General features: G+C 46.6%; 1 protein-coding gene across 1 annotated transcript in view; it reads left to right on the forward strand.

Annotated features, from left to right (window-relative positions):
• Positions 1-17,035, forward strand: part of LOC126546264 (steroid hormone receptor ERR1-like) — a 154,401-nt gene extending 137,366 nt beyond the window's left edge. Inside the window, exon 9 of the mRNA XM_050194417.3 lies at positions 1,704-17,035. Within this exon, the coding sequence (XP_050050374.1) occupies positions 1,704-2,083 (380 nt within the window). The 3' untranslated portion in view covers positions 2,084-17,035. The remainder of the gene's footprint in view (positions 1-1,703) is intronic.
• The last annotated feature ends 7,412 nt before the right edge of the window (positions 17,036-24,447 follow it).

The raw sequence follows: 24,447 nt of genomic DNA on the forward strand, positions 1-24,447 counted from the left end.
CCGCACGTGTTACTGTTAAGCCTGATGCATAGAAGCTCGCCTTGGGTTTCTATTCTTGGCAGTGCCAAATTCCTCCACATTGTTACATTCGTTATCTTGTCATGTCTGATTTGCTCACCGGGCAGCTGTGCCGTCTTTGATTGTCTCAGAACGCTAATACAAATATGGAGGAATTTGACAGTGTCCTGGCACAGCTTCAAGCATCTTTTGATGCCAGCCCAGTTGCCCAACAATGCATGGGAGCCAGTGGTCCACTGCGGCGGCAGCACATTCGCTATCATTTTGTGCCTGTTGTTTGAGCATGGACAACTTTAGCTGTGCACTGCGGCCGCTCTGTACTCGCTACTTGGCATCTGTGTGATGTGAGGTGAAAGACAGTTGATGTGACCCTAACCATGCGCCATAAACTGTGGCCAACTGGTGGGAAAGTGGCATCACTGGGCTGGCACCGGAAAAAGTGCAGGAGGCTACGGTTCAGAGTAGCTCTATTGCTCGCCTTATAAATCGCAGGAAAGTTTGTTGTAAGCACACATTCGTACACTGAAGTACGTTTTATACACCTCGTCTAGACAAAATGTTGCCCAGATATTCTCCGTTGCAACCAATAACGCTTATTATAGTTCTGTTCAGTATGTGTCAAATTTGTTGGAACTGATAATATGGGTAGACCAAACTAAGTGAGATGTGTGGACTGTTATATAATAAATTATGTTGTATGTAGATCCACTGTAACGGTTATTTAACCCTTTCAGCGTCAGTGATGTACCGGTACATTGCCGCATTTCTCTCCCGTTATGTTCCTTGTGACAGTTTTTCTGTCAGATGGGAATGCGAGGACCACACCGGGAAAGCATTTGCCATTATCCATATCATCTTTAATTTTGCACAACAAAAAAGTAATTGTCGTACTTGTTTTATAATATCCGCAAAAAAAGAAATCGCCGACAATTATGATACTCCCTAATGCGAAATTTTAGCGCAGCTGTGTACGTGTTTTCATTTCACGATATATCGACTCATTGCACCGATCACCACACCGTCTGGCAGAGCCATGATGCACTTGCTATATATAGACTGGCCACACAGTCGTCGCTTCCCAGCAACTGCAACTTATGCAACTGTAACCTTTACCGAGAAATGCTTGCGGCGAACGTCATGCGCAAAGGCGAGCTTTCTGGTGCATTTTCTTTCTTTACCCCATGGATGCACTGACGTAAGCGCCATCTGGTGGCGCTTCAAGGTGGCTTCTTCCGCTTTCCTCTTCATGCTTCCGCCGCACCCTCCTCCTCTGCTTTCCTCATCGCACTCTCTTCACTCTCGCCGTATTTCATCCCCCGCTGCAATCCGCATTTGCTCTTTCATCCTTTGCTGTGCTCATGTGCTCGGTTACGCCAAGGCACGATGCCGAGGCACGCTGGTGCTCAATGCAGGATCGGGTGCCTAAGAGATGCGATCTAAGAAACTCGATGCCGGGAGTGGGTCACATCCGTAAAAGAAAAGCACTGTAAGGGTTAATGCAGAAAGCTGGGCTAGTTGGAAATTGGACATCCAATATGTTCCAAGCGTTTAAGGTTAAACAAGAAATTGTATTTTTCCCCCCTGAAGTGCTGGAAATGTGTTGGATTATCGTTGTAATGGGCACTGTACTGCATCACAGACTTGTACATTCTAAGCGTGAATTTTATTGCCTTTCTCCTGTGCAGACATCCATCTCGAGGATGCGTCCTCGGTGCACAAGCTGCGCGATGCTGTCCTCCAGGGCCTGCATGACTGTGTGGCTGCGCAGCGCACTTCTTCCACAGCCTCCTCATCCTCATCGGGGTCAGCCTCTTCTCCCACCTCAACGCCCGTGTCGACGACCACCACCACCACCACAGCCAACGGCAACAGTGCGGCCGCTCAGCAGCTGGCCTCCGCGACGGCGGTAGCCTCTCACTCGAGTCAGCTGCTCATGTGCCTGCCCTTGCTGCGGCAGCTGGACACGGTGGTGCGCCGCTTCTGGAATGGTGTCCGCAGGGACGGCACGGTGCCCATGAACAAGCTGTTTGTCGAGATGCTCGAGTCGCACTCGCTGGTGCGGTGAGCACGTGCGCACGGTGGCACTCTTCATTTTGGCAGGAAGATGCGTTGGTGGCCGGCAGGGAGTGTGCCCTGTGTCACTCAGTGATGCACCCGTGCACCGTCTCCTTAGTTCTGTACAGTGTTGCAGAGGCTACGTTGTGTGCTAACCTCTTCGCTGCCATCCTTTGGCAGGGAGCTGGCAGGAGGAGTAGGAGGCCCATCGTGCGTGCACGCTGCTTCTCTACTTTCGTGCACTACTGCTGAAGCTTGAGGTTGCACATGGCATGTCGGGGGATGTGCCGAAGCAGCTGCGCTTGTGCGTGATCTGGCAGACCACTGTTGCGTTTGTCAGTCTTTCGTGCCCCCGGTGGTGTTATGCAGGCTTAGTGACGACATTGCTCGACTTCTGCTGGTTCGGGTTGGTGCAAACCAGAGATGAGTTCGGTGCGAAGCCGTCGGGATGCGCAGCTGCTTTGGTGCAACTTGTGGCAGTTAGACTCTCTTCTGCAGCTGTTTGTCTACTGCACGGAATGAGAGAGAAAGCAGATAGTGGAGCCATGTAATGCAGAGGAAGTCGCCAGTCTGTCATAGCCGATTGCTAGTGGCTCCTCGGAAGCCACTGTGAGCCGCTGCTTCTGCTGCCGAGACGTTTGGCAGAGAGCTTTTGTCTTGACTGACGTGGTGGCCGTGGGTAGCACCTGGCTCGCAGACTAGAGAGAATTCTGCGTGTAGGAGTCGATTCCCGTCATTGAGGCATAGCTTAGAATTTGGTAGTCGAGGGAAGGCGAGCCCGATTGAGGCAGCTAGCTTGTCTGCCTGGCACGGCATGACATCGTGCATCAGCCAGTGTTTAGCCGGCAGTGCGCCAGGGCAAGCTCGTGTCCCAGAGTGCTAGCTCACGAGAGACTGTTTGTGCTGCTGGCCGGGCATCGTGTCTGGCACGTTGATTGTGCAGGTCGAAGAGAAAGTTCGCTGTCTGGAATGGCAAGTTTCGGAGTTTGCAACGTGCGCGCAACATTAGGGGACACCGAATGGGGTAGCTTTAAATAGTTGTAAGGCACTTCGCAAACGTCTGTAATCAGGCCATGCTAAGTTCTATTTAACATTCACGTTGCTAGTCAGCAAGGGGCTTTGTTGTGATTTCTCGTGCTAGCTTGAGTGTGTAGACGATGAGGTGTGTTCACCAATCCATCATGCGAGAACTGGTTGGCTAGCTGCAGTGGCTTGGCAAGTTCTTGCCAGGCTGAAGTTGCGTCTGGCGCGATATTCACTGCCACGTCATCAGCCAGCAGAGTATTGTGATTGACGTGTTCAGGACCCCCTTTTCCAACCGATTGGGCATGCAAGTTCGCAAGGTTGTGCCACCTGTGAGCCTTGAGTCATTCATGCTCCTTCCTGATGCGATCAAAACGGCTTGTACTTTTTCTGTCACCTTAGTCAAGGCTCAACAACACCTAACCATTGGCATTAGCTTTGAAACAGATACTTGAGGACTGCACACTTGAAAGGTGCGTGTTTCACAGAAGATTTATTCCATGTCCAGCTACAGTGCTTGGAAACTGCAGAAACCATGCCAGCACAATGGGATACAGCACTGGCCATAGTGATTGCGCCGGGCCTGCATTTGTGTTGCGGGCCTCAGATTTCAACAACATCGACAGCAGCCAGTGCTTTCTACCGGCAGCAGCTCGCAACAGTTCCTCGTTGAGGCTATACGAAGGGCTGTAGTCAGTGAATCCTGGGTAGTATTAGAGGATCAGTCTCTCTAGGACAGCTTGTTAGGACACCCTTATGGAGCGGGCACCTCATCACTGCTGTAGCGTTCGCACTCTAGAGTGAGCACCTAGTGAAAGTCTTCGAAATGTACCCCAAAGTAGAAGTGTATGGGCCGTTTCTTGCATTAGTGCTAAGACCTGCTTTGCACCATACAGCTATAGATGGTGAAGCACCACAGATGAACTATTTTAGGACGTAATTGGTTGAGTGCCAGTCAACTTTTGCTGTTAGGTCATTGTTTCACGCTCTTTGCTGTACGCCAAGAGTACAGTTTGGTTTTTTTGCCACGTTGTGTTTGGGGGCTGGGAACTTTGTTGTTTTAGGTGTGGAAAGCCTTGTTTTGTTGACTGTTAATGTTGCCGAAAACAATTGTTACATGTTGTGGTTGGAAATGTGGTGCCGTGTGCTTGGAATAGTGTACATGTGCGTGTGTGATTGTACGGAGGACTGCATCGAGAGGGGGAGAGAGGCGAGGTCAAGTCATCAGCAAGAGGAATTGGCAGTGTGCCGCATCGTACGGAGTTGTTCAGATGGGGTGACGTCACCTCCGCCGATGCACCAGCGAGGCGTGGCGTTGTCTGTTCAGCAGCAGGTCAGTTGAACTCTGTCGCACCGAGTTGCCAATGTGCACACTTCATGCACACCTCTTCACGTTGAGGCGAACACCAGCGGGACAAGCCATTGCCGCCATTGCTTTGGTCCTATGCTGCAACTGAGGTCCATGCTCTGATTTCAGCCCCTGTGACGACCGTCCCCTGCAGTATGCGCTGAATTGTCGAGGTAGTACTAGCAGTTGGGCCAGTTGAAGTTGTACTAAAGGACTCACTAAACTGATTGTTAACAATCTGTGCATTGGCAATTCTCCTACGCATTTTAATGTGTCCGAAACAGAGCAGCACAGCAAGACCTTTGACCATGTGCGGTTGGGACAGTCTTGTTTGATGGAGACAGAAATCAAAGCATGGGCCCAGCGTGGTGTGCAGTGAAGACTGCTGACGACAGCCAGAGAAGCGGATGTTCGAAGCTGCAGACGGCGTTTGCGATTCATTGAGATTCCTCGCGAGAGGCCTCCAGCCGCTGACAGTGGGTGTGCTGGGGACTCGAGGATGCCAATGCGGGCGGCACGACCTGTGAGATTGACCGATGCCAGGACACACAAGGGCGTGCCGTGCTTGGACTTTGCCTCGCCGCATTACGTACTGGAATGCAACGTCTTGACTTGCCACTGCAGCGTACCTTACGACGGAACTGTTGCGCCGTACCGTGCATTTTAGTTCCTGGCCCTTTCCATCACGCAAGCATCTGTGCACATGTTTTCCTTTTCCTTTTCTTTCTTTCTAGCCATGTTTCTGTTGCAGCCATCGTGTCGTTCTTTTTTTTCTTCTTTTTTTAATAGAGACAGATTATTTTGTTGTTTGCTGCTGTTGACTGTCACACCTTTTGTTTGCATTTCTGTGTTGACCCTTTGACCATTTTCAACAAACCTGCTCTGTCGTGGTGCAAATTTTATGTCTTAGAGACAGCCACGTCAAAGAGCGTTTCGGGAAGGCACACCTCCCATTTTTTGAGTGCCAATACATTACAGGCAACCTTGTTGAACTTCTGACTCTTTTGTCCCCAGTTTGCCTTGTAAGCAAAGTGGGCAAGGCATTTTTTTTTCCCCTGACGCTGTTTTTCTGCTTGTTTATGTTCGTTGCTCCTTGCATTGAATTGAGAGTCCTAGGATTGTGGGGGGGAAGGTGGAGGTTGTCGGTAGTGGAATGGGTGCCTCCAGATTGAAACGGAGGCACATGTAGGTTTGCATTTTTGCGCAGTTCTTGCTAGCTTCGTGCGTTTTTATCCAGTCGCTCATCGCATTCATTTTCCATTGCGGGCAAGCTAGGCGCTAGAAAGCCCGCGCATGATAGCGCCAGGGATGGCACCTGTCGGCACTTTGTAGAATGTCACGCTCACACACTCGCGTTTTGTCGCTCGTCGTTCGATGGTTGACTGGCTGCAACTGCCATTGATTCTTTGTCTGTAGAGAGTGGGGGGAAGGGAAGCACACTAGGAAGAGGTTTGCAAGTAGATCTCGCTGTTTTTCCTCGCAGGGCGTTTATAAAGTGACATTTCCGACAGCATAAATGGCTATCCAGTTCTGCGTGGCCACTGTAAGCAACGCAGCTTTCCCAAGCCACGAGGAGCTAACTCACAGTTTTCGTGAAGGGCCTGTCATTTCTAAACAATCGATACTCTGAACACTTTTCACAAACAACAGTCTTTTGATTTGCACGCCCCGTGTGGTCGTGGTGTTGTCTCTCGAGATGTAGCATTCTCAAGCTATTCATTAATTTCTACGTGTAATGAATTCGAGAAAAATAGTGCTACTGCAAAATGGGCGATTTACAGTAGGCTGGGCTTCTGCCGTTTCGGCAAAACTACATTTGACCTGTCACTGCTGTTATGAGCTTCTTTTTATCTTTGTTGAAGGATTTTTATGTGCATCTTTTTCTTATATGCAGTCTTTGAAAGCACTGTTCTCATTGTTTTCCACTGTTCTTCTGTGGACCTCTGGGCACACTCATTGACGCACTGCAATCTGGACTTAAGTGTGGGTCAGCGGCTTCAAGTTATGCAGCACACTGCTCATATAAAAAGTTGGGCATTTTTTTTTTAGTTTGTTGTTTCCTTATTTCAAATTTCAGTGATGCTAAGTTGATTCTGTTCTCGACAGCCATTCTTTGTCTCACAGCATGGCGTTGGTACAAACTTCTGTTAGCATGCATTGCAATTTTTGGTGCCTGGGACTGTACCTTTTGTTGTTGATCACACAGTGCCTGGCTGGGCTGCCTACTATAAAGATAACCTGAAATTGTGAGCAAACCTTTAGGTTATGGAAACGTCAAAGAATGCACACTCTTGTTTGTCCGTCAGGAACATCACGCAACCTTGTAGTTCCCGACATAAATGCACTGTGCATACAACACGAGAGAGGAAGCTCCCACTACACTTCTTGGGATGTAATTATTGTGAAAAGTCTGAAGTTGTACCTCAGTTAGGGTATAAATTTGTCCCACAGCAATAAATGCCACTAGTGTTGGGTGCATTTCCTGGACTCTTCTTGTTGCCGCACTATTGTAGAAATCGATTAATTTGATGGAGTTTTTTTATGCATTGTTAAACATTTCTGTTGCAATTCTCCTACTAGCAACATCATGCACCGTCTGATATGACGACTGAGCTTTAAATATTTTTCAGATATGACAATTTTTGGCAGATTGGGGAGTCTGGAAAGAAATGAGACTTTGACTGGAGGTATCGTCTAAACTAGCCTCCAGTGCCCCTAACACTTTTTCGATGAAAACGCGAAAAAATTTGCCCTTTGGTCAACTTGGCAACATACTTTTTAAGTGACAGCAGCAGTGAAGACGCACACTTCTTTCGGGTTGTCAGTTTTCCGATCCAATGTATGAGCTGTGATGTCTCGAATAACACTAGATGGTCAAGAGTGTGTGTTATTTCGATATTGTACAATATTGTACAATAATGTATGATATTTCGACGAGTAATATCAAGCACAAGTTTATTTTTCCCACCGTGGTTTGCTTTTATCCACCAGCGCTTTGACAGGATATGTACAAGTTATTATGAGCACTCTTATCTCGTCGTGTGAAGTTTCCACTCACACAAGAGCATGCAGTCCATTTCAGACTGACCTTTGACCGATGCTTGACCAGCAGTTTAACTCTTACGTTTTGAACACCGTCTGTGCAAGTGGCCTTACTCATTACTTTACAATGTTTTGCAATGCTTCGCATTACTGTACAGCACCCTACAGGAACTGAACAAAGCATGTGGATGCTCCAGGGCTAGTTGAATGCACACTATACCATGTCTCTTGCACGGGAAAGCTGATCGAACGCAATAATCAAGTATGAGGAGCCTTCTGCATGCTTCCTGGCCTGACAACCATTTCTTCGCGAGCCTAACAAATGCAGCATAAAAAACAAACCAGCTGGCTCTGCAAAGAGTAAAAACAAATGCTCCCTGTTCGATAGGAACTAGCCCATTTTCACATTTGCGCAGCTGTCGCTTTCCCACATACCGTAGGCTTTGCCGTGGGCATTGCCATGGCTAGTATTGGTGCCAGCGAATCCCCATAACAATTTTTTTGAGTGATCTAACTTGCAAAAGTTGGAGACCTGGAATCAGGCGCTTATTTTCTATAGTTCAGATTTTTGTTTACTCTCAATACTTATACTAAGAATAGCAAATTATTACTTTAATTCGTGTTCCTTGAAGTGTTTCTTTTAAGTTTCACATAGAAATTCTCAATAGCTGTCTAACCAGTTATTGCTGCTTTACATCAATTAAGAACACCAGTGACCAGGCTATAATTTTGTGCATCACAGTAGACTACATCTTTAAAGAAAATATTAACAAATGAAAGTGCCAACAATGAGCACATTTCTAGCGGTAACAGAAGAGTCTGTTTCATATCAGGCAATTTGGTGTCGTGTGGGCCATATGCATTTCTGTGTCCCATAACTTTCCTTACCAGGTGCACACCATCAAAAATAACTCTCATTGTTGACAGAATTTTTCAATAGGGTCTTCAACTTTGACAATTGTAAGCACTTACCAAAAAAATAAAGAACCCTATCCTAGAGTGCAGTTAGACCTCAAAAATTACCCTTTATAGGGCAAGTTTGTCAGGTGTCACTGTTCGTCACAAATCTTATGTGCATTTTCATTCTTTAATGTTGTGTGTCCAGTACTTTACTATCGAAAACACCATGCGCATTTGAGCATCCCGCTGTGTTTTCGACAGGAAAGTAACGGGGGCACAACATTAGAGAGGAAATGCACACGTTTTGTCACAATTATTGTGTATTAAAACACATCCTGAAAGGCGGACATTTTTAATCGCACAAGCACTTTCTTTGCGAAAAAAAAAAGTGTACCTTAACTGAGGATGATGTTGCACTTCAGGGGACAGTCGCATCCCAGGGGAGGTAAAGTGTTCGGTTCCACACCAGAGGGTGTTGCACCCTTTGTGGGTGCATACTGCACCTTACACCCTGTTGTGAATGACTGCACCCTTGGAAGTAGGGCATGTGCTTATTGCTGTGGCGGCAATGCCATAGTCGGAAATTTGATGCTGTATCTTGCCTTATGCAAGACTTTCAGCACATCTTGCATGCAAAGCCACCCTTTTCTTTTTAGCCGTCTGTGTCCAGTGCTTCCAACCTTATCAATTAAAGACTCTGTGTGATCAACAAGGATAGTTACAGTAACAGAGTTACAGCAACCACAGTTACCCTCACTTAACTCTTGTACACCCTCTCTCCCCCTCTCCCCCCTAAAAAAATCTTCCTGCTCAAACTCGCAGCTTTAAAACACAGGCTCTCTCTTCATTCCTGTCTTGACAAGCTTGTGAATTGCACTTTCAAACCTTTGGTTCATAGTTCTCGGACACAGTGTTGTCACGAAGCACGAAATTGTGACCCCCAAACTTGTCTAGCTCTTCTCTGCCGCAGCCTCTGTGTTGCAATGAAGCATGGTGACCAGTTTTCGAAGAAAACTTCATGGCCCTTTCCTGGCACAAGACAGCGGAGCCTTTCAACAAACTGTCAGCTATGAAATTGTGTTTCTGATAGTCCTCGACTTGCATCACATGAAGCCACCGCATTCGTTTGTCCTCTCTCTCCCCCTCCCCATTTTTTTTCATTCATAGCTTTTGCGTGTTCACGGACAGCCTTCTCAGGAAATACCTCCTTAACTCAACACGGGTAACAGGGGCACGTCAAAACTAGGGCTGTTTTGCAAAACCGGTGGGACTTGGCGAGACTGAGCACGTTCACATGGCTTTACAATGTTTTCTTTTTCCTACTTAAAGAAGTCCCCATCAGGAAATTAAAGTTTATGAAGCCAAATATTGCTAACTGCTGTGGTGAAAATGAAAGGGAATCGACGCATGCCGCGCGTACAGATATGCAAAGCTTGATTACAATAGAAAAAATAAATATATATTTTTCTTAGACGAAAGTGGGTTGCTGCTGCTTGGGAAAGCTTAGCACTTTCAGCCACAAAAGATTGCATAGCCTGAGAATTGGGAAACAATTTCCTAATAGCCAACTACTGAGTGTTGCTGGTATTCAAAGGCACACACTGTTATTGTGTGTTTTAATGCTGCCGCACACCCCTCCATTTCAGGCCCATGAGAGATCTCGCTTAAACTTTTCAGCCCAGTCTGACTCGTGGACAGTAGCCACAAAAAGAAGGAAGTCTTCAGATAAATATATTTTTTTTTGTCTTGGTAAGAAGGCTTGAGTTTTTTTAACTTCAGGCCTAAGTTTTACCACTGCCAGGGGGGGGGCTTGCGACAGCGGCTTGGTCAGTGGGCCCGTAATTTGTGACCCTCGCAAATGGGCAGAGCAATATTATCAACCACGGAGTACAAATAGCCTCGAGCGGTTTCTTGCGGCTGGCGTCGAGCAATGCTGCAGCCAGTGTTGGGACTTTTTTCCAGAGCTGACAACAGGGGTTTCTGCATATATTTAATGGTTTGCAGCAGTTCTGGCATTCACATACAAGGGACATTCAACACTTGTGCGTTATTGTGACTGCACTGGTGCATGTGCTTTTGACATTGTTTTCTATAATATCGTGTGTCGCAGTTACCCCGTATTGTGCTAGAGGCTTGACTTGGAAACGGATAGTTGGGTTTTATGAAAGGTTTGGTTTACCGGATGTGTTGGCCAGTGATCATGCTGATTAACCTCCTCTGCAGTTTGCCTTGTCTAGCTCGAGTGCGTGACTTCCCTGGTTTTCCGCATTGTCGTGCTTGTGTAAATGCTTGAAGGCCATGTGCTTGCAAACAGTGTGTGCAGTAGGCTTCTGGTAATTGATGTTTGGACATAGTGAAACGGCATTGGTTCAACTTTCTCGCATGATCAGCAGCAGCGTATTTATTTTGTACTATAGTTGGTACGTGGTGGTACTCAGTTGCCCACTGCAAGATTGACTCATGGTGAATTCCACTGGACGTTCTGGACAGGTTTCTTTGAATCCACAAATGAGCATTTGGAGAGTGCTCAAATATCGCAAATCAAAGTCTATCAAAGGTAAAATGCTCGTTGCCAAATCGCAGTGGAAGTTAGGTGCATCCAGAATAAATTCAAGTGTGTTGAAACTTCAGGTTTCTGTAGATCAAGTGTCCGTACATCAAGTATCTGTAAATCCGTACATCAAGTATCAAACCACTGCAGATCGAATTGATCCCAAACAAGCAACCAAAAACTTCAGTCTGTTCTGAACTGAGAAAGCACATTCTTTGTCTCAAGTAGTTTGAACGCGCTTCAGAGCGACCGGTAGAATTCACCCTGAGATAAGAGCACACGCAGCATGAGAATTAGTGAGCGCAACATCAGGCAAATGTGTCATTTGAAATATTCTCCTTACTTTACAGTATAATTGTTGATGGCACTGGTTTGATGGCATGGAGGTCATTTGGAAGGTTCTGGGCTAATTGCAGAGTGTCTACTGCCATTCACTGATGTATTGCACTGAGACTACAGTTTCAAACGATGTGTGGGCAGCAGTTGGAGGTTATAAGTTGTGATTTGCTGCTGTCGTCCAGCTTGGCCCACTCAGTGTTTGTGTGTGGATGACTGACGATCCTCTATGCACGCTTGTGCTAATTGGCAGAAACGAAATTCTTTGTTCATCGCTATTTGTTCCTGCTCGTGGCTCACAACAGCGTAAAAATTTCTTGTCAACCAACGGTCCTTCCGTATTTGAAGCTCCCGTAGTGCTTTTCATCAGTGGGATGGGCTTTGCAGGTTTTTCTCCTTTTGTTTTTGTACATGAAGTGATAGGCAGCTGTGATGGGTTATCGTCTTTCACTTGTGAAAGACACCTGTAGTTAGGCATGGGTTATGTAGCATGTGTGATTCGCAGAGAATGTGGCAAGCTGAAGTTGTTTCAACTGCAGCCAGTCCAGTACCATTGCATATAAACTCGGCAACGAAGCATGTCATAACATTGTACGGATGCATGTTTGCAGAAGCGTGCACTGCCGGGCATGTTCTACGCACTGCGCATTCATGGTGGCACTGGAATTTGTGGGCAAGCTGTTGGACTGTGTGAGATAAACCAAAGCTTGCACAGCAAGCATTAGCAATAGTGTCTAGCCTTGTTTATGAACAGTGCCCAATGTTGAAGACAAGGTTGAGAGACATTTTACTGTTATTAAAACCGAAGCTTTACAGCGATGCACTAGAATTGGCGTTGCGTAAGTTGGTGAAAGTTATTTGGTTGTTTGCCATTGTCTAGGTGATTATACAAACATAAGACTTCTCAAACATTTGCATTTTTTGGTGTTGTAGCCCCACAAAAAATTTCCCACAGCAATACTGCGTTGTTCCTTCACATATTGATTTTCGTTCCGATGTCGATGTACCTCTTTTATCTGTCAACTCATGTATGTGTAACACCAGAACACTTCGATGTTATTATTTTAATCTTTAAGAATTCTTTTAGGGCAACATTCACTGTACATATCTGTGAACATGAATAGAATCACCTGTCACTCCTTCAGAACCCTGACATTGCCACCACGTCATGCTTGGAAACTTCTATGGGGCGGGGATTTTCTTTTTTCACTCATTCGTCTGTCCAGCATCACCCAGCTGGACTTCGGTTAGGTTCGTAAGCAGCGTTCTAAGTTGCTTTTCAAGCTCAAGATATGCAGCTTTCCCCAGACGTAGTGATTTAGTCTGCATGGCTATGTTTTGCTAACGAGAAGCTGTCTTGTACAACTAGTCTTCAGGAAAACTGCATTGGCCAGTCGAGGTCATTTATTGGGTCTAGCACGTAGACTGTGGTATTTGAAACAGGACTGGTCTTAACAGCCATGTATGTATTCCTTTGTCATTTCATTCATTACACTGCCATTTAGGAGGAGGGTATACCACCAGCAGCTTGCTAGGAAATCCTGAGTGCTCTCCAAGTTTTCCGTAGGGTGTAAGAAGAAACCGTGCATGCAGTTTCATTACATATTGGGCTAGATGTCTGCATGCTCTCGAAAAAAAAAAAATGTGGTTGCGTGAATGCTGCTCCGGAAGCATGCTGTAGTGTGTGTTTCGATTCATGTCTCACTGCAGTTGTTGAAGGTTAGTTACTGCACATGTGGTAGCCAGCACTGTTGCAAGGCAATGTAGTGGGGAGTGCTTGGATGTCTGCTGGTTGCTGAGCCAAGTGACATTTGCTTACTCTGGGCAAGTAACTGCGCAAGAGGGAAGTAATGCAAGTGAACGTGACACCGATGACTTTTCATCTGTCATCTTTGTCATGAACACAGCATCTGAAAACATCGACGTCTACAGACAATGCTCTGTGTTGCCTGTGACATTGGTGACACAGTGTGATCCATATTCTGTGTTTGTTTCACTTCTCCTTTTGGCCAATTACTTGTCAAGCATTGAGCAGACGTTTGCAAATAAGAATGTTGTACTCATTTGTCACTCTCGTCAGAGCCCCGCCTGGCACTTCAAAGCATGAGACAGTGATGCAAAGAGCTTTAGGTTAGCGTTCTGGCATGAATAGACACTCGTGAATAATTGCGGAGCATAGGGTGCTTATCTTGTTACGTGTATCTTTTGCGATCATGTGATCATACCAGAGCTTTGTTAACCAATAAGCAAACTATCCCAATAAAGAAGTGATTGTAAAGCTGTTCTTATCAGCCTCCAGAGCTTTGGAGGGCTAGGGATGCGACCCAAGCACCGCCACTGTACTGTCCTGTTATCATGTGCTCAGTGGCCTGGTAAATTTCGAGTAAGAGCGTGCATCGAGAGCCCCTCCTCGAAGCTGCCACTGCCGTGGTACGTTCCAAACAGGCGCTGTGTAAATCCCCCGCCGTGAGAAAAAAAAAAAAAAATCCTGATGTTTTCAATGATAAATTGCATACTTCGCTACTGTGCAAGTTTGGTTACCTGTTCTTTTTTTTCTCCCCTCCAATTCTTTTATCTGTAGTTGAAAAGCTCCACACGACTTCCCCGCATTTGCATAGTTCGTCGACGTAATCTAGTGAGAGAGCTTGTGACATCCTCTACCAGAGGCACAACCGTCTGTACTTCCTCTTACGTTTTATACCTTTTAGGGTGTAGTCTTGCTTCAAAATCTATATGCGGCCATTTGTTGTGCGTGCATTTCTCTTATGTAACGCTGCACGGCCGTACCATCTCTTCAAGAGCTCGTTTCTGAGAGTCCCGCAGAGTTTCAGGCAGGAAATGGTATTCATAATGGTAACAGTGCGAACAAAATGACGACAGATACCATGTATACCAATGCCAACTTTCTATTTTAATAAAGGAAATAGTATTGCGAGCATAGCGGTGACAAAAAAAATTAAATAATTGAATGATATCGATAACCGTTTGTGCCAAGACTATGCCCTAAAAGGTGGTAAATTGCGCTCTTGACCACATGGTACTTGTCCCATGATTTCTAACCGTGTGCAGCGAAGCAGGTGATCGGTCGAACTGTGGCATTGGGCACGTTTAAATTCTGCAAGTGACTTTTTTGCAGTTTGCAAATGCACATGCGACAAGTCTGCATGCAGCGTGCACTGTCCCCTGAGCGCCATCTAGGCGAGGCAAAGCAACCAGCACGTTAAACTGCTGTTTACAAGTGTTGGTCAACTGGGTTACGCAAAGTTAGCTTGAAACTGTGCTGCTTTATTTTAAAACTCTATGAGGTACAATTTAAAAAGTTGCATTATCTGTTATTTTACTGAGCGTGGCCTTTTCCTTCCCACTTCCTTCCCTTTATCTGTGGTGATTCAATGCAATGTATCGCTTCAATTTCTGAAATTGTGCGATCTTCCTCAACATTTTATAAGGTACTTGAAAAACGCAAGTCATTTTTTCACTGACATAATTGAGTTGAACTTAGGTTTTTTCTCTTTTTTTTTTTTTAAAGCAACAAGTTTAATGCAAACTGATGGCGGTGGTTCGACATCACGTTTGGAACGTGATCTCTACTCTGCAACTATACAATGCCGCCTCTGCCTGTTGATTTAAGACAATACATCTGCGTATAATCTAGGACAGTTAATAAATGCCCAACTCAGATTACTTATATAGATGTACCAGCCAGTCATGTTCGCTCCTTCCTGCATCGTGACATCACAGGCGAACTTCTTTCAGTATCGGTCTCTGGAGAACTGTCGCAGGCGAAGCTCGACACTGGGTATGTTTCATTGCCTCGGCTTACATATATTCAGTTATCTAGGAGAATGCGAAATTGTAGCGAGTTCTTAGCAAACGCTATTGCCAGTTATGCCTTGCCCAGCCTAGGTGGCGCTCCTGTACTGCACTGTGTCAACGTTAGGCTTAGGTGTGCGGTCGAAGGCTGTGTTGGGCGAAGCGCTCGTGGAATACCTTGCATTATCCACCCTCTTAATGTTACACCTATGGAGGTGTTTCTTGGTCTTGCATTTTAAGCAGTGCACTCTAAAAAAGATGTACGCCCTTCCCCCCCCTTTTTTTGTCTCGCTACGATAGTTGTGATCAATGTCGTGTGCACGTTCTCGCAATGCGCCTTTTAATTTTCTGTTGGGAACGCTAAGGAGTGCTTAAAGCCGCACGACGTTCCTGATAAAAAAGTACTGGGCACGTTGCATTAAAGAAAAAAAAATGGGGGGTGGGAGGGAGAGTTGCACACAACATTGGCGACAATTTTTGCTGTGTGACATAATTGCGCCATAAAGGGTGTCGAAGCTTGGTATCCCAAAGGGTGCAAAATTTGACCGAGTTTTGTGGTGAACCAATGGGTGCAACACATTTTAGAGTGTAAATCCCGCGGAAGTGAAAGATCTCATTTGCCCGCTCACAGCAGTCTCGTAAACCATAAAGGCGCATTTTTTAATATTCTGGACACCACGTCAGACGACGATACTCGGTTACCCAAGTTGCCCCTGACAAGGCGTGTTGGGGCACGTTTGCGGGATAATTTTAAACAGGGTCACATGACTGGAAGCATTGTAAAATTTCGTTCACGTTGGCATGGAGCCCGCTGCTATTGTTTGCTGTCTTTGTAGTTTTGGTCATGCTCATTTTATAAAGCGGAAGAAAACGACGGCATTGGTCTGTGTCGCGTGACTTTTCTGAGCAGCTTCAAATGTGCTTTCTACGTTGTCCTTGCCTTGCGCAATACAATTTCTTGCTCCAAAAGCCGGCGAGCGATGTTTGTTGTTCTACGTGGTGCCCAGAAAGTTTACGAATTTTAAATGCGACCTCAGCAGTTCTTCAGTCCGCCTGCGAAGAAAACGATGGGTCGTACGTGCACTATGCACGTACGACCCATCGTTTTCTTTTTTTTTTTTTTTCGTACAGGAGATTCGTATTCCGGTAGAAAGCCCAGCGAGATCTTTGCGACTAATATGAACTTTCCCGTGTCATTTCATTTCGACATGGTTTGATTTCATTTGTTATCCTGCTCCGAAGTGTTGCCATACCTTGGGGGGGGGGGGGGGGGGGGTACACAAATTATACACATTTCTCATTGCGGGGGTTGTATTGCAGGTTTTGCTTATCGACGCAGACATAGGGCAGGTTTAGCGAAGCGGAGACGTACCAGCGTAGACTTCGCCAATTGATCCTTAGACGGAGCGTCTGCGGCGCTCGTGGCGCAGATGCTTTAGAATTGCGGAGTTATTGAGAGAAGCGTTTTCAACATCGCAAAATGTTGCCGTCAGCACTGCTGTTCTATGGTACGTCTTGCGGTATTGCAGTTTTCTACCCTCGTTTACGTGTATCTGCGGTTCTTAAACTCCCTACTACCGCGGCAGAACTTGGGACACGTAAGCAGTTTGGACATGACAGCGTGACACTGATACATGTGGACGGGTGGTAAAATGAAAATGATAAAAAAAGTGTGTAAATTCCTTTTCATTCAGTGCCTGCCGTGTACATAAGTGTGCATGATATACTGTCAGCGGAGTTAGTTTTTATTTTTTTTCTCTAGTGTCCCACGTCGGATTCTTTGTTTCTTTCAGTTGGCAACCGCGCAGCTTGGTGCGTGGCGCGCCTGAAGCGTACACATGTCTCGTTGCTTTGTCATGATTGATCAGACATGCGCAATGAACAGATACGAAAATAAGTTGCAGAAAAAAAAATACTGTTGGAAATGAATAAAAAGTATATATATTATACGTCTCATTGTGGCTCTCTGTTCTTAGCTTATAAGGCACGTTGCGTCCGCCAGGTGCCTCCACCATCGAACTGACTTCAGCGCTGCCCGCACCCGCCTGCTCGTCCGTTTGGGGATAGCGTGCCGTTTTGTTCAAGCATGAAACTTGTGCAACATATTGCACACCTGTAGGCGCTTTATCCCCTGATGAACACTACTTTAAGTTTGATAAATTATACCCACTATGGCGTAGTATGCTCAAACGCGTCCATTCCTGCTCGGATAGACAAGTGTACTGCAGAACCGTATGCCTCTCTGAACGCCATGCTCGATAGGCAGATTTTTGTCTCCTATTGCGTCATGCGTGACGCGACAGCAGTGCCACCTGCGCACGCAACATAGGCATGAACAACTAATGGCTTCTTTCCTCTACACGATACCAAAAGAGAGTGCATGGCAACTATTAGAAAGCTTACATGTTTAAATTGTGATGCTTCTAGTCGGTCCCCCGTGCATGGTCAAAGGTGGTTGGGCGCGACTTGGCATCCCTCTTTGTCTTGCCATTTCTGGACCCTGCGTGTCGAACGTGGGGGCGCCATAACAAAGCAAGCTTGAAATTTCTGCAAAAATTGCACGCTTGAAGGCCTTGTATGATTCCTGATGAGTGGATGTGTGATGGATTATACCTACTATGGCTGAGCGAGCTCTCCCAAGCGCGACCACTTCTGCTCGGATCGACAAACGCACTACCGAGCTATGTGTCCCTGAATGCTGAGCGAGAAGCCCGGTGCACGCGATACCCGCATGATTGAGCAATGTTTTTTTTTCCTCTACACAAAGACACCAATGTAATTGGCACAAAGATATAAGCGATAATGCTGTAACATATTTTCTTTACGTCGGTTTTAGCTAGCGATCCCCTCTGACCATTTTCTAATACCTGAAATTGCATAGCTGTGAACGATTGAAGAGATCACTCGCTGCCACAGTGTGGAAGCTAGTGAATTACTTTTGCATGTGAACCTAGCGGGCAGATTTGTTGCACATTTTAGCGTTACAGCGAAGAATTATGGTGTAGATAAGAAAAAATATATATATCGCACGCCACGCAAACTTACTTCGCATGCCAATAGGTGGTGTCCAAATCCACACCCCAGTGACGGCTCCCTGTGAGTAATGAAAACTAATCTCGAAGGCTGTGTTTTTGTGGACAGCACATGCCGGAAGTGATTGCAGAGCCGTAAGTGTGTCCAGGCCGCCATGTTTTGGACACCATTTATCCCAGCACCCTATTACCTCTACAAACGAGGACCTATTCCACTACATTTAGCAAAATAATAATGCTAAGCACACAAATGAAGCACACCGATATGTCGACATCCAAAACAGTCTGTAATGTTTTGAGCCAACGGAAGACTTGGCAACTGTCACAAAATTATGGCTTCTTTCCCTACCATGGGGAAAATAGGTGCTTTTTGTAGGTTACGCCAGATCTTTTTTTCTGAAGGAACTACTGCACTCAATATTTTATGTAAGACAAACAAAAAGCAGAATGAATGCACTTTTAGCGCATAAATGTTTTATTAACGAGACGTATGTCATAAAAATGATAAGTTGTCAAAATCAAAATTGTGGGATAAAATTGAAGAAAGTTTGTTAAGACATGCTTGTATCTACTTAGAAAGAAATGTAAAAAAAATTGTAAGATACACAAAATTTGTTGCCGTCTAATAGGCAATACCTCCTAAAAATCAAAATTTTTCGTTGAACAGGTATTGCCCCACAAAAATTTAAGCACTACAGTTTGGCGTGCCGGGCTGCGGCCGCCGATGTTCCGGGTTGGCTCGCGTCGTCGCTGCCCTCAAAGTCCGACGAAGAGGCAGCATCCTCAGACTCGCTGCTGCTCGATCCATCGATAAAATCAGCCGCAGACGCAGCGAAATCACGAGATCTGCAATCTTTCGATGCGCGCGCACCGCTCCCGGAGGCGGCCATTTTTGCTCTCCTCTTTGATGATCGCGAAACATCGAAGTGCGTTCAAAAAATTAACGCCTGTAGGGAAACAAGCGAACTGCCTACAAAAAAAAAAGATATAGCTTTCCTCCTTCACGTCCTATGACGCAGTGTGTCCGTGAGCGCCGCGGAAGGTCTCGAAAGCGGTGTTTCAAACCATCGTTAGCGGGCTAACGACGCCCAACGGGCGCGGCACGGAAAGAGTTAAACATCATCTACCCGACCTCGAGCACTCCACAAGTGATCTGCTAGGCACTTCACAAAGTATTTCTTTCCTCCGAGTTACATATGCGCGTAGTATTTCTTTCCTCTGAGTTACATATGCGCGTCTCGGCGCGTAGCGCATTTGATAAGTGCCCATTGCATTGAAACGCTGCGCTCGCTGGGCTACTTCTAAATTTTGTTTTTCCGTCCGGCCACGGAGTCGCCGTAGCCGTCATCAGCTTGTTGTTACACACGTAGCGAAGCAGTTTGCGTAATGGGGACAATTAATACTTTTATTAAAGTTCTAATGTGTTCAGCTTCCCTATAAGGCGAAACAAATATGGTCGGGTGGTATCCCGGATGACGTTATTCATTTGCCTTCGTACTCCCCGTAAAATGCTTACCTAAAATTTTGTTCTGCGTTAGCGACCAGCTCTTCCGATCGTCGTTACATGAATTTAAACGAAACAAGTAAAAAAAATGGCTGTGGCTTAGCTAAGGTTAAGCCCAGGATGCGAAGCATACTAGCCTTTATTTTAGTTGTTGAACCACTGTTTAGCCTGGTGAACTGCTGTTGCTTGGCTATATTTGGTTCGGCTAGACGAAGAAACAACTCATGCAGGCGAGCGCACGAGCTGAGACCCGGCTATGTAGCTACGCGGCCGCAAGCGAGCGCACGAGTTGAGCCTCCGCTTTTGCAGCTGTTATGACGTCATATGGTAGCTACGCGGCCGCGCGCGGCGCAGCAAGGAAGAGCGTGGTTGTGCGGCTAGTATGCTTCGCATAAAAATGCGCTCGCGGCATCGTTCATTCAGAGATAGCAAAATGTGGCCTGTCAAAAACACAAAAAGTGTTCAGCGCTAAACCGCTCGTTCTGTTGGTGCTCTGTGATTGAAAGTAAAGTGGGCTCCGAATGAGACGTCAGCTACAAGTGCAGCACGAAAAAGTACCCTATTTGTATATGCGATGAACGAGGAGATTCCGCCGTTCGCGGCATTACTTCTACCAATGCACTTTTGCGAAGCGATAAAACTTGGTGTTTGTATAACATTTTTATTGCGCTTGGGTTGCCATGTGGCATAACTTCAGAATGCAGTATAAGCATGTAGGCCCGTTTCGTGCCGCTACTGCACAAGGAGTTTATAAAATGCGTTGTCAATTATCCATCGTTCATTGTCCTCTGAGGCGCGATCGGAGATCTTTGTTCGATACTCGTTCTGTTCGGTTGCTGCAACGTCACAAAGTGGCAGTATGCAAAATTTCTGAGAACGGGGCAGAGAGAGCAGCCAATCGGCAAGCGGTAAACTCCCCGGAAGTTTACTTCCCTCGTTTATCGCCTGCTTGCAGACAGTATACTACAAAACGAAATGTTTCTCGTCTTCCAATGAATGAAATCATTGGAAGAGTCAATCATTTCCTTTATCTAAATTTTGTTTTCTCAAGCTTAAACACGTTTTCAAATAGTAGTAAGTGTGAATATTACAATTCATAACTATTAGTTTCTCTGTGTCGTCCCTAGGTGGTGTCGCGCACAGCGAGAACAAAGAAAGGAAGAAAAAAAGACGGGAGCAGTGGCGCACTCTTCCAGAGGCAGCAACAACATGCCAGTAGCTCGCTGGCACCGATGATGGTGCCAGCGCACTATTTGTTTCGAGAAACAAAAGCGACGCCGTAATTCGCTTTCTGCCATTTCTTCAAACGCGTTTCGCAATGCCACCCGCTCTCCTTCCTCCTCAAGCAACGCCAGCGCAAACACCGAAGTTCCCAACGCAAGCGCCATTTTTCTCGAATTAAACTATGGCTTGGATCCGAACGTGCTAATCAGCTGCCGAAGCCACCGTTTGGATCCAATCCAATCCACCAGACGCGCCATGCGAAGCCGGTCTCGTGACGAGCGATGATCGCTCCAAACTTCCCAACTCCCGCCGGGTTCGGCGCCTAGCAGACAGAATGCTCGGTGGGAGGATGATCGACAGGAGTGTGTTGTTATTTTGACGTCATCAAAAACGTGGCCGCGCCCCGCGACTGGCGACGTCGCGCGGAGTATGCCAATCGCGCGCGCCGGTAACCGAACGAACGCGCCGAACAACCATTTCCGATCGCACCCCTGGTTGGTCATTTATCAACTTCACACTTTCAAGTCAGTGTCTCACAAAATTTTCCAATAATGATCCCCTTTAATAGCAACATACCTATCATATGACCTCTCTCTCCGCCCCAACACACAGTCTTATAAGTAACCTGAAACATGATTTTTTAAATGATGCAGATGCATTTAAATTTTTAATTTTTTGGAACACATTAACCACAGCAGACAGGGCTATCAAAATAATGGTTAATGTTTTTTGGGAAGGATTGATTTGATCTAGTATTTTAATAAGAAGGATGGATTTGCTTTCTTGATACACCCATAGCCGCTGAACCCCGATTCTGCAGTTTCGTTGAGACAAAACTGGCTGCGCTTCGGAGGTTCTGTTCGGTGACGTTTTCCTTGTAGCGGACGACGAAAAGCTCGGATAGCCTTTCGTCTTGCCATTTCAGCGTCCGTCTGGTAGCCAAAACTAAAATTACATTCTGCATAATCATAATTTCAAGGGTGATATATGCATACATATACATGTTTGTATTACTTTTATTGAAATAGCAATTATATGGACACTCCGACGCATTTTTTGCCGTCGTCGTCGCCGTGAAGTTCAGCATAAAGTACAAGGGCGATAATAGCGTCGCCGCGCGTCGTACGCTGTATGTGCGAGTGAAAGCACAAGAGGGGAACGGACGATCACGGCTCAATCTGGCGCGCGCGAGGGAGGAAAGCGGAGCGAGAACGCGCCGTCTTCCGTCGCCGAAAGGCCGTGGGAGGATGGGGGGGGGGGGGGGGGGGCGTCGGGCTCCGGCAGCAACTGCGTATTCCGCGACCCGGCGCAAGGGGAACTGACGGTTGCGGCTCTCTCGCGCGCGAAACGGAGGAAGTTGGGGCAAGCATCGCGGCAGGGAGTGAGGCGGGGCTACTCCGCCAGAAATAAGCACTTTGCGCGACGGCACGTGGTCGCGCCCGCCGTTTCTTGAAAGTGATCTGCAGATGGCTCATACCTTTGTGCGTCCTGTTTTCTCGCCGCTGTTTGCGTTGAAGCGATAGACAGCACGAAGGTCACTTCGCTCGCTGCTGATGCCGCGCGTGTTCGCGCCAGTGTTTTGCCAGCGAGTTTCCGCAGTAATCGAGTGTGATGTGTTCATGTTTGCCTGGGCGTGCTGACACCGTGCTTAACGCCTGCTTCACCTCCGCCGCGTGTCGGCCCGGTATTGCACTATCTTCGGGATCGGACCACGTATGGGGAGTGCTTAACGCCCGCTTCACTTCCGCCGCGTGTCGGCCCGGCATTGCACTATCTTCGGGATCGGACCACGTATGGGGAGTGCTTAACGTCTGCTTCACTTCCGCCGCGTGTCGGCCCGGCATTGCACTATCTTCGGGATCGGTCCACGTATACGGGGAGTGCTTAACGTCTGCTTTACCTCCGCCGCGGGTCGGCCGATCTTTTCGCGGCGGCAAGGGCTGATCATCATGCAATCAATGGGGCCTTGACGCCGTCCATAGAATAAGCTTCCGACCTGACGTTTGCCGGAGAACAGGTTTTGCGGGGAGGCCGGAAGGTTCCGCGGGCCACCGCTCTCAAGTGTGTTGCACGGACACGTCGGGTAATGCAATGGCGGCTAGAAGTTAGGTGCCTCGATGTCCTCCTCGCCCGCCGCTCCGGAGCGGCTGGCGAGGAGGACATTGAGGTACTCTACGGACACGCACCATGTACACAAATCAAATTCAGTATTGCTGTTACGTATTTCATGTACTTTTCATTTTTTTTGTCTATGTATCCACTTTGTGTACCATGCTTGCCCTGTGTGCTTGAGTGTTTTGTGCACTGGGAATGGGTCGGGGAAGGGGACTGACACTTAGTCAGGCATTCGTGCCTTTTTGTCAGCCTCTTTGACAGAGATTCTTTGTATTTTATTTCTGTCAAAATAAACATTCATTCATTCATTCATTCAGAGACAACCATAGTACGGCTACCACGAGAGGGCACGGCGACTCCCTCTGTCTCCATTGTTGGTCACGTTTTATGCTGAGTGCATAGAAAGATTACTGAAAAACACTGAACAGGTTGGGTTTATCTTGCTTGCGCAATGGGCAAATGGTGCAACAGAGAATCCCTGGGCTGATGTGTGCGGACGACATAGCATTACTACAGCGGACAATGCAAATTAATTCCAGAAACCTGCTGTTACGTGTGGCAGTGAAGCGACATATTTATCCATTGATTGTAGCCCTGAGAAATCGGGAAGTATGATGTTTAATGAAGGGTCGTACGAGTAGCGACGCGGTATGAATTCAACAGCAAGTCATACCCATGGACATTGAAGCAATATAAATACCTAGATGTATACATAAACGAAGGAAACCACTGCTCAAACACCCACCAAGATAATCTGAGGATGAAGGGGAAGCGTAGAGGCACGTTGGGGTTAGAATAAATATGAGGTCCTGCAAGGAATTTTGCAAGCATTCATGGTGCCAGCGCTGACGTTAGCAAATGCCAATGTGTGCTTAAAATGAGAAACCTTGTTGGCGATGGAGGTTTCCAAAAGTCAGTGGGGTCGATTGGCATTGGGGGCACATGGTATAACCACAAATGAGGCAGAGCAGTGTGACATGGGTTGTGCCACTTTTAAAGTCAGAGAAGTGCAGAGCAAAATTAGTTTTGAAGAAAGACGCAGGAACATAGACGAAAAATAAAAAGATGGACGTCTGAAGTGTAAAGATACCTCAAAAGCGCGGACACGGAATTGAGAATTAGGTGAAGAAAGTTTGCAACAAAATACAGGGTAATTGAAAGTGTAGACAGGCAAGCAGGAGTCATCAAAAAAGAAAATTAGGAAAAACAGAGACTGTAAATTTGACGCAAATTGAGGACGGTAATAATATAGGCCATGGAGATTTATAAATACGGCTAGAAATAAACCGGGAGACAAATCCTGTACGATAACACAAATGTCAGTGGCCTGCTATTTTGAGGACCGAGCTGGCTACCTGTGGGCAAATATATACCGGAGCAAACGTTGGCAACAAGATGACACGTGTCTGCTGCGGCAAAAGTCCGAAAACCACTCGGCACATCGTAATGGAATGCCAAGATATTCTCCCTACGAAACCTGTAGGAA

The sequence above is a fragment of the Dermacentor andersoni genome, chromosome 10, assembly GCF_023375885.2.
Source record: "Dermacentor andersoni chromosome 10, qqDerAnde1_hic_scaffold, whole genome shotgun sequence".
Classification (NCBI taxonomy): Eukaryota; Metazoa; Arthropoda; class Arachnida; order Ixodida; family Ixodidae; genus Dermacentor; species Dermacentor andersoni.